General features: G+C 56.1%; 2 protein-coding genes across 2 annotated transcripts in view; one reads left to right on the top strand and one right to left on the bottom strand.

The window, feature by feature from the left end:
* The window catches only part of LOC119354511, an 8,111-nt gene extending 2,308 nt beyond the window's left edge, over nucleotides 1-5,803 (top strand). Inside the window, exons 3-4 of the mRNA XM_037621228.1 lie at nucleotides 5,128-5,236; nucleotides 5,321-5,803. Coding sequence (XP_037477125.1) covers nucleotides 5,128-5,236; nucleotides 5,321-5,617 — 406 coding nt within the window. The 3' untranslated portion in view covers nucleotides 5,618-5,803. The remainder of the gene's footprint in view (nucleotides 1-5,127; nucleotides 5,237-5,320) is intronic.
* Nucleotides 5,804-6,170: 367 nt separating this feature from the next.
* LOC119354509 (putative oxidoreductase C1F5.03c) lies at nucleotides 6,171-7,726 on the bottom strand. The gene is made up of 2 exons (XM_037621227.1): nucleotides 6,882-7,726; nucleotides 6,171-6,790 (listed from the first exon to the last, which is right to left on the bottom strand). Exons 1-2 carry the CDS (start codon nucleotides 7,651-7,653, stop codon nucleotides 6,402-6,404), a joined length of 1,161 nt encoding a protein of 386 aa, XP_037477124.1. The 5' UTR covers nucleotides 7,654-7,726; the 3' UTR covers nucleotides 6,171-6,401.
* Between the last annotated feature and the right edge of the window lie 2,781 nt (nucleotides 7,727-10,507).

Here is a 10,507-nt window from a genome sequence, read left to right as displayed (position 1 = left end):
GCCCCAACCCCGTGGCCGGCCTGGCCTGTCCCGGCCCCCTCCGCGCCGGCTGCGCCGGCCCCCACGCCGTCCCCACCGCCTAGCGCCGGCCTGAGTCAGGGCCCTTCCGGGGGGCTTCCGATCCAGCAGGTGCGGTTTCCGCCGTCGCCCTCTCCGATTCCGGCTTGGCTCACCGGAACGTCGCCACCGCCGGTCTACACGGAGGCCGGAGATCCGTCGGTGCCCACCCTATAGTTCGGCGCACCGTCCTCGGCTCTTCGCATCGACGAACCGGTGGGCGCTGGCGCATCCACCCCGACACCACCTCGCTTCGCCCGGATCGACTTTGCCACGTATGATGGCTCGGAGGACCCGCTTAACTGGTTAAACCAGTGTGATCAGTTCTTCCTGGGGCAGTGCACACCGGCGTCCGAGCGCACTTGGCTCGCGTCATACCACCTCCGGGGTGCCGCCCAGACATGGTACTACGCCCTCGAGCAGGACGAGGGCGGCATGCCCCCCTGGGATCGTTTCCGCGAGCTGTGTCTCCTTCGCTTCGGACCACCACGGCGCGGCAGCCGCTTGTCCGAGCTGGGCCGCCTACCCTTCACCTCCACGGTCCAGGATTTCGCCAACCGCTTCCAGGCTCTGGCGTGTCACGCACCGGGGGTGACGGCACTACAGCGGGCTGAGCTCTTCGTCGGGGGCCTTCCCGACCACATCCGTGTGGACATCGAAATGAAGGGACCCCAGGACCTGCAGACGGCCATGTACTACGCTCGGGCTTTCGAGCAGCGCGCCCAGGCCTTAACACGGCCCGCACCACCTCGGGGGAGCCGAGTGCCTCCACGTCCATCGCCGGCCGCGCCAGCTCCTTCAGCCGCCTCACCGGCGGCCACTCCGGCCACGACGCGGCCCTTCCGGCGCCTCTCGCAGGCCGAGCAGCTCGAGCGCCGCCGCCTGGGGCTGTGCTTTAACTGTGATGCGCCCTATGCCCCGGGCCATGTCTGCCCACGCCTCTTCTACTTGGAGACAGTCGACGAGACAGAGGACGCTACCACCGACGATGGACTCGGCGACCCAGCCGCCGCCGAGGTCGCGCCGGCACCCGCGCCCGCGCCGGCTACGGCCCTTGTCGTCTCCCTCCACGCATTGGCCGGCATCCGCAATGAGCGGACTATGCTTATCCCGGTCACAATCCACGGCGAGACTCTGGTGGCTCTCTTGGACACAGGATCTACACATAACTTCCTACCGGAGGCTACTATGCGGCGCCTTGCACTACAGCCTTCGGGAGGGGAGCAGCTGCGGGTCACTGTCGCTAATGGCGACCGCCTCCGATGCCATGGGCTCGCTCGGGACGTTCCCATTACTATCGGCAACGAACACTTCACCATCACGTGTGCCGGCATCGACTTGGGCTGCTTTGACTTCATCCTCGGCGTCGACTTTTTGCGGACACTCGGTCCCATCCTTTGGGACTTCGACGCCCTGACAATGACCTTCTGGCGCCTCGGCCGCCGCATCCGGTGGGAAGGCGTTGGCGGCACCCCGGCGTCACCCCCACTCCAGCTAGCCGCGGCCACCACGGAGGCCGAGCATCCGCTGCTGGATCACCTCCTGCAGCAGCACGGTGATCTTTTTGGGGAACCCCAGGGCCTTCCGCCGGCCCAGGTCTACGACCACCGTATTCATCTCCTGCCGGGCTCGGCTCCGGTGGCAGTACGGCCCTACCGGTACCCTCAGTTGCAGAAGGACGAGTTGGAGCGGCAGTGCGCCATCATGCTTGCCGCGGGCATTATCCGGATATCTACATCACCCTTTACGGCGCCGGTCCTCCTCGTCCGCAAGTCGGACGGCACTTGGCGTTTCTGCATCGACTACCTCGGCCTTAATGCTCTCACACTTAAGGATAAGTTTCCTATTCCGGTGGTCGATGAACTCCTGGATGAGCTACATGGGGCGCGCTTCTTCACCAAACTGGACCTCCGGTCGGGGTATCACCAGGTGCGCATGCATCCCGACGACATCGCCAAGACGGCGTTCCGGACCCATCACGGCCACTTCGAGTTCTTGGTGATGCCCTTTGGCCTCTCCAACGCCCCGGCAACATTTCAGGCCTTGATGAACGATGTCCTCCGGCCCTACTTACGTCGGTTTGTGCTCGTTTTCTTTGATGACATTCTTATCTACAGCGCCTCCTGGGCGGAGCACCTCCAACATGTGGCCATCGTCTTCAACGAGCTTCGGGCACATCATCTTCATCTTAAGCGCTCGAAGTGCTCGTTCGGGACACCTTCGGTCGCTTACCTCGGCCACGTCATCTCAGCCGAGGGTGTGGCCATGGACGCAGACAAGGTGGCGGCCGTCGCCGCCTGGCCAATTTCGCAGTCTCCGCGGGCTCTTCGCGGGTTCCTTGGTCTTGCCGGGTACTACCGGAAGTTCATCCGGGAGTTTGGCCTCATCGCGGCCCCGCTCACGCGTCTCCTCCGTCGCGACACCTTCTCTTGGGATGAGGAGGCCACTTCTGCATTCGAGGCCCTCAAGGGGGCCCTCACGACGGGACCCGTACTGCAGATGCCGGACTTCGACCTTTCCTTCACCGTCGACTGCGACGCCTCCGGTGCGGGGTTTGGTGTGGTCCTGCACCAAGGCGATGGACCCCTCGCCTTCTTCAGCCGCCCCTTTGCTGCTCGCCATCTTAAGTTGGCGGCGTATGAGCGTGAGCTCATTGGGTTGGTGCAGGCAGTACGCCATTGGCGGCCCTATCTTTGGGGCCGTTCCTTTCGGATCCGCACGGACCACTACAGCCTCAAGTTCATGCTGGATCAGAGGCTCTCGACGGTTCCCCAGCACCAGTGGATCAGTAAACTATTTGGCTTTGATTTCACTGTCGAGTACCGGCCGGGTCGCCTCAACACCGTCGCCGACGCCCTGTCGCGGCGTGACGCCGATGTGGACGACAGTGCGGCGGAAGGGGCAGCCTTCTGCATAATCACCGGGCCCTCTTTCGCCCTCTACGCCGACATCCGCCGGGCGACCGCTGCCGCGGCCGACGCCCTCCTCCTGCAGCAGCAGCTGGCGGCGGGCGAGCTGGAGGAGCCGTGGCGTCTAGCCGACGGCCTGCTTCTCCACGGACGTCGCGTCTTCGTTCCAGCACACGACGATCTTCGTCAGCAGGTGCTGCGTCTCGCCCACTCGGCGGACCATGAGGGAGTGCAGAAGACGCTCCATCGCCTCCGCGCCGACTTCTACATTCCAGGTGATCGTGCCCTGGTCCGTGACTGGGTACGGTCTTGTGTGACGTGCCAGCGCAACAAAACGGAGACACTGCGGCCAGCTGGTAGGCTTCAGCCCTTGGAGGTCCCATCTCAGGTTTGGGCGGACATCTCCATGGACTTCATCGAGGGCCTTCCCAAGGTGGGCGGCAAATCCGTCATTCTCACGGTGGTCGACCGCTTCTCCAAGTATGCTCATTTCATCGCCCTTGGCCATCCATATTCAGCGGCATCTGTCGCGCGGGCCTTCTTCGATGGCATTGTCCGTCTCCACGGGTTCCCTTCTTCGATCGTCAGTGATCGGGATCCTGTGTTCACGGGCCATGTATGGCGCGACCTCTTCCGACTGGCGGGCGTGAAGCTCCGCCTGAGTACCGCCTTCCACCCTCAGACGGACGGCCAGTCTGAGATCGTTAACAAGGTGATTGCCATGTATTTGCGTTGTGTTATAGGTGATCGCCCTCGCGCATGGGTGGACTGGCTCTCGTGGGCGGAGTACTGCTACAACACCTCTTACCACTCCGCCCTCCGTGCGACGCCCTTTGAGGTGGTGTATGGCCGGCCGCCCCCGCTGATTCTGCCGGTTGACCCGGCCTCGGCGCGGACCGAGGCAGCTGGGGCTCTTCTGAGGAGCCGTGATGAGATGCTCGCGGAGGTCCAGCAACGACTTCTCCAGGCCCAGCAGTTGGCCAAACGATACTATGATGGCCACCATCGCGAGGCGGAGTTCGCGGTGGGTGATTGGGTCTGGCTGCGTCTACTTCACCGCTCTACGCAGTCGTTGGACCCACGCGCGAGGAAGAAGCTCGGTCCTCGCTATGCCGGTCCCTTTGCTATCCTCGAACGCATTGGCAAAGTGGCGTACCGTCTTCAGCTTCCGGCAGGCGCACGGATCCATGATGTCTTCCATGTCGGGCTGCTCAAGCCATTCCGCGGCGATCCACCCGCGGCACCGCCGGCGCTTCCGCCGATCACGGACGGGCGTCTCCTTTCTGCACCGGAGAAGGCGCTGAAGGCTCAGCTGCGCCGCGGCTCCTGGTACGTATTGATTCGGCGGGCTGGGCTACCAGAGGAGGACGCTACTTGGGAACAACGCGTGGAGTTCCGCCAGCACTACTCCGACTTTCAGCTCGAGGATGAGCTGTTTGCGCAGGCGGGGAGAGATGTTATGACCGGCCAGGTCTATGGCCGTCGGGGGCCCACTGGGCAGGCTTAAGGCCCAAGTTATCTTAGTTTATTTTCAGATTATGGTTATATATACAAGTTGTAAGACTATTTTGAGAATCAAGCAATAAGACTATTCTATTGCCCGGCTCCCAGAGGAGCCGGAACCCTAAACCCTAGCCGTCTCTCTCCTGCGCCGCCGCCGCTCAGCCGCAAGGACGGCGCCTCGCCGCCGGCCGCCGCGCTCCAGCCCTCGCCCTGCTCCCTCCTTTCCCTATAATCTCCGCCCTAGAACCCTAGCTCCTAACAACGTACCATGACAATATAGGTAGCTCCTCTTTCTTTTCGTTCAGAGTTCAGTCTCCGATTTTTCGCCTGCACCATGACGTTTGTAAGCTTAGACATTTCAAATTATTTTTAGGATATCAAGTAGTACCCACTTTTCTGTCTCGTGTCTGTTCACTTAGACTAGTTAAAAAAAAATCATGTCAAAATGCCTATGGCTATCACCTACTGGTTATTGTAGATGGTTGCAGCCTGTCTTCAGCGTTGTGCCTTGCTTTGTTAGTTATCTTGAATGTTGAGTAGATTGATACCACCAAAATGTTCTCTCCATCTAAACTGATCTGAATAGGCTGTTTATATTGAAATTGAAATGGGCAAAATGGCAATCTTATTTCCTTCCCCGTGTGAGAAATTTGTACAGGTATGGGTGCCCGGGTATAGAGGAAATAGAGAATTTCAATAGACTCTATAAGCAGAAATTGGATGAGATAATTGAAAGAGGCGAAATACCCCTCGACCTGGCTCTTGAGGCAAGTCAGCCTGCCAAAATTTCTTACACAATGGTTGCTCCTGAATTTCGTAACCACTTACAAAGAATTAATCTTGTGTTTCAGATCTCATCACCAGGAGCAGAGCGACTTCTGAAGGTGCCGGATGATCTGGATCGCTTCAAAGATATGGCAATGAGGGTACAATACCATGCTGAAGGTGATGGCCTTGTTTCGGATCAGATGGATGGTATCTTCATGCTTGAGTCAGTAGACATTCAGGCAGAACACTGTGTTTGGAAGCTTGCGGACGTCAACGAGAACCGAGCTGGGAAAGGGAGGCCGTTGAACAGGAAACAGAAAGATTGGAGGCTGCAAACCTCATTTGATGCAGTGATGAAGGCAACCCTGTACTTGGACTGAAAACATTAGAAAGATCAACAACTTGATAATAGTAGTCTGGTTAGAGCTCTAAGTGATGTGATGAACATCATGTAACACTGGCAAAAGCTTGTTCATTTTGGGAACTGCATCCCGGGATTCTGGAGCAAGATATCTGATAACTGCCAGAACACATAATAGTGTGACGTTATGTTTCAGGGCCTCTTTGATTTGCAGGATTCTCAAAATGTGATTGGAATGTCATGCTCATCTCAATCCTACAGGATTTGGGGTTGTTTGATTGCATTTATAGGAAAAACAAAGGATTGTTCCAAAGAGTTTGATTGAATGCTAGAAATCGTATGGGAAGTAGTAAAAAAATCATTGGAAAAAATTCCAATAGGATTCAATCCTATGAATCAAACAATAACATAGGAAAAATTCTGAAGGATTTTAATCCTCCAAAAATTCTGAAGGAGCCCTTAGTGTTTGATGTAAACTTCACAGTATCATTCTTCTCATGATCATGCAGTAGCGAGGGAGTGTGCTGGCAGTTCACGTCTGCATTCAAAGATGTTCTCATGCAAAACGTTCGTTGGTACATTTGGTACTCCCTCCATATATAAATATAAGAGCATTTAGATCACTACAGCATCAGATAAAAGTAAAACAGGATCTATCCATCTCCACAACACTCGACAGCAAGTGTTGAAGGTTTTATTTATCCGTACATTATTTGCCTATCCCCTCGGACAGGCAAGAGAGGATAGCTTTTTATTCGGTTGCCAAGTTTGGAACATCAGATCGAAACAAACCGCGCATGCCATTACACTCCGCGCCTGCTCTTCTTCTTGAGAAATCTTGCCGGGCTGAAGGGCACAAGATCAACAATCTTGGCCTGCCCATCAAGGATGAGCTCGGCGAGTGCTGCACCGGTAGCAGGAGCATTGAGGATGCCCCAGCAGCTGTGCCCGGTTGCAACGTAGCATCCCTTCACCCCAGGCATCTCCCCGATGACCGGCAGCCCGTCATTGGTGCACGGGAGGTAGCAGGCCTGTTCCGCGACTACCTCTGCGCCCTCCTCTGTCTTCAGTTGGCTGGACACCCTCCCAGCGATCTTGTGAAGCATTGCAATGGAGTCCGGCTCCCCGTCAATCGCTGCCGGATCATCTGGAACATCCTCGTCCTTGCTCATTCCGCAAATGTACACCTCCCCTGTTCAAGGACAAACAGCAACAACTAGATGTTTAAACATGGGTGCCGTTCAGTTTGATGCACACATACTTCAGCTTGAAGAACTGCATACCCGTGGGGCGCGGGTAGACCTCCGGGTCGAGCATCTTGGCGCCGGGCTCCGGCTGGTAGCTCAGGAACAGGCAGTGCGGCGTGATCTTGTCGGGGTTGCGCGGCCGGAGCACGATGCTGTGCGCCTTGAGCCCGGACACGTCGAACACCTCTATGACCATCTCGAAACGCCCAGACCAAGGGCCGAGCGCGAGCACCACGGCATCCGCGTCCACCACGCCGCGCCCCTTCACCGCGACGCCAACGACACACCCTTCGCCGACCACCACGCGCTCCACCTCGCCGATGACCACCTCGGCGCCGGACGCGGCGAGGACGGCCTTGGTGAAGAGGCCCGGATGGACCTGCGCGGTGGTGTCCGGAGTTCCGAGCTGGCGCGGCGGCGCGGCGGAGGCGGAGGGGTCGACCCAGGAAGGGAGGAGCGGGTGGGGTGAGAGGGGCTCGGCGGGCTGAGAGGGGAGGCAGATGGAGAGGGTGTGGACGGGGCGGAAGCCGTACGCGTTGGCGCCGTCGAGGGCAGCGGCGAGGCGGTGGTGGAGACCGAAGGATGCGCGCGCCAGCGCCGAGAGTGCGGGGGTGGAGTCGCTCCAGTCGAGGGCGAGGAAGCCGCCCGCCTTGCCTGAGGCAGCGCAAGCGGGGGAGGACTTCTCGATGAGGGTCGGCACGGTGGGGGAGGCGGGGTGGGTGGAGAGGAAATAGGCCGTGCAAGCGCCGACAACGCCACCGCCGCAGACGACCACGCGGCGGGGCGGCGGGGCTGGCGCGCTGGCCATGATGTCGTCGGTCTCCGGATTTGGAGCTGCGGGTGTGTTGAACGGGAGGTGGAATAAAGTCGCGAAAACTCAATCCCCTTTGCAAACCTTCATTTCTATACTACTTCCACTATGTGCTTAGAGCATCTCCAACCGCCGCCGAATGCGTCACGCGCTAAAAATTAGTTTGTCGCCGTTCATCGTTTGGTTTGGCGCGGCAGGTAGCGCTGGTTCCAGCAGCGGCGCTAAAATGCAGCACGCGCAGCTCCAACAACGCGCAAAAATGCAGCGCACGACTCTCGCACAAACAACATATGCATTACAAACACAAGCAAAAAATCAAATACAAACAGATAAATCAATAATAAATAGTTTAATTTCGTTATTACAACTCAAGCAAACAGTTTATCGTTTAATACAACAAATAGTGTAATAACACAACAAATAGTTCAACAATACAACATCGAACGCACAAATCATGATGCTCTTTGTCGTCCATTCCATGCCCACCACTCCTCAATGAGATTCTTCTGAGGATCATCATGTGCTGCGGTACATCGAATGGCATGATAGGAGGCAATAAAACGGGCCACCCTTTCAGCCCCCCGTTACACTCGCACGGGATGTCTCAAGAGTTCATACTGAGAGTAGTCTACATCTTGGCCACGCTCATTCTCGATGATCATATTGTGCATGATCACACAAGCGTGCATGATGTACCAAAGCATTTTTTGATCCCAAAATCGAGCTGGTCCTCTCACAATAGAAAATTGGGCTTGCAAAATCCCAAAAGCTCTCTCCACATCTTTTCTAGCCGTCGCTTGAGCATTGTGGAAATCAAGACTTTTCTTACCTTCCGGCTTTTTCAACGGCTTCACAAGTGTTTGCCACTTTGGATAGATGTCATCCGCAAGATAATAACCATAGTTGAATGTACAACCATTTGCTACAAACTGCACCGGTGGCAAATCACCATTTGCAATCTTATTCATCAGTGGTGACCGGTTGACAACATTGATGTAATTCAAAGATTCAGGCATTCCAAAGAATGCATGCTAAATCCAAGTCTCTTGATCGGCCACCGCTTTAAGGATTATAGTGGAACCCTTTTTTTTACCGTGGAATTGCCCATGTCATGCCTTTGGACAATTCTTCCAACTCCAATGCATGCAATCTATTGAGCCAAGCATACCTAGGAAGCCGCAAGCTTTGTTCATCTCCAATAGCCTTGCGGCATCTTCATCACTGGGAGATCTCAAATCCTCCTGGCCAAACACTTGGACAATTCCGACTGCGAAGCGCTTGACACACATGATGGCTTGTCTCTCACTCATAGCCAAGTGATCATCAACTAGATCAGCCGGGATACCGTATGCCAACATACGCAAAGCGGATGTCACCTTCTGAAAGGTGCTATGCCCGAACTCTCCGGCGGCATTCCTCCTTTGCTGAAAAAACCGGTCATGGCTCGCTAGTTTCTTTGCAATGCGCCTGAACAACTCGGTGCTCATCCTAAACCGGCGACGAAAGTACGACTCCGGGTATGTGGGATTCTTCACAAAATAATGCATGATCAATCTGTTGTGGGCATCGATCCTATCCCTCCAAATTTTCTGCTGACCCATAACCGAACCACCGTGCTTCGGTTTTTTATGGATGTGCATAGCTAGGATCATTGCAAGATCCTCCTCCTCTTCCATATCAAATTCTTCTTCGGAAGAATCATACAACGAACTCATCTACAATGTTGAATACTAGGCTATAAAAACTACAATCAACATGCACCAAATTCATGAAGTTGAGCAATACATACCTTGCGGGCGTTTTTTCGAACACCTTGCGGGCGTCGAGCGGCAGCAAGCGGCCGCGCGCTGTTCGTCGGAGGACCACCGCGCGCGAGGGCGGCGATGACTAGATGGAGGCGGAGGAAGCCACCGCGGCGCTGGGATAGGCCGGGGAAGCGCCGGAACGGTAGTCGGGCGGTGCGGGCGACGGCGGCACCGCGGATGGATGTGGTGGGTGGAGTTGCGAGCGAGCGCTCGAGAGTCCAGCACACGGGAGTGGGTGCAGCAAATAAGCGGCGCGCGATGGCGTTTCGGCCCGCGTGCTGAACTAGATATGCCGCGCGCGCGATTTTTGCGCCTCCGCTGGAGCGCCCAGACCGGTAGCGCGCGCAAAAAAACACTAATTTTTCAGCGCGGCGGCTATATAGAGCGGCTGTTGGAGATAGCCATTTTTTTACGCGCAGCATGGCGAAGGCTCCAGCGGCCGCTGCAAAAGATGACGCGCGAGCAGCCCCAGCAGGCGCGGTAAATATACGATGCTCGTGCCCAACACAAACAACATTTCACACTCAAAATAGAACCAAGAAGATCAAACACATAAAAAATAAATCAACAATAAATAGTTCAATTTATCACTATTAGAAAGGATGGAGAGGGATTGGCGGATTATGATAGATGTATTATTGAGCCTCGAGGGTGAGTATATATTGAGTACATGACTTGGAGGGCAAGAAGCCTCTTCTGGAGATAAGGTAGGAGATGGATTACAAATCCTAGAATACAAAATACATGTAACCCAAATATATCTCTAACATCCACCCGCAGTCGTAGCGGTAGCATTGCAGAAAAACAGGAGCGGCGCGGATAGTCAGACTGGAGAGAATAGTAGCCTACAGGCTGACATCCCCTCGCAGTCGGAGCGGGAGCGTTGTGGACGGTGTCACGTTGCGGCCGCGTTGTCTGTAGAGGAAGCCAGCGAGTTGCTCAAGCGAGGTGATATCCCATTGTGCCGTTGTCGAGATAGCCGAGGGCGTGGGGTGGTGTAGTCGTGGTCGAGGTAGCCGTGCGAAGAACGCTATGATCCATGCCGA

This window comes from Triticum dicoccoides, chromosome 2A, assembly GCF_002162155.2.
Source record: "Triticum dicoccoides isolate Atlit2015 ecotype Zavitan chromosome 2A, WEW_v2.0, whole genome shotgun sequence".
NCBI classification, from domain to species: domain Eukaryota; kingdom Viridiplantae; phylum Streptophyta; class Magnoliopsida; order Poales; family Poaceae; genus Triticum; species Triticum dicoccoides.
Note: the sequence above shows the minus strand (reverse complement) of the source record. Positions and strands in the feature narration are given on the sequence as shown.

Excerpts from the sequence above, each read along its gene's own strand:
- LOC119354509 (XM_037621227.1), bottom strand. The coding sequence starts at position 7,653 with ATGGCCAGCGCGCCAGCCCCGCCGCCCCGCCGCGTGGTCGTCTGCGGC. Across the intron at positions 6,791-6,881 it reads GGTCTACCCGCGCCCCACGG|GGGAGGTGTACATTTGCGGA; the intron begins GTATGCAGTTCT and ends GTCCTTGAACAG.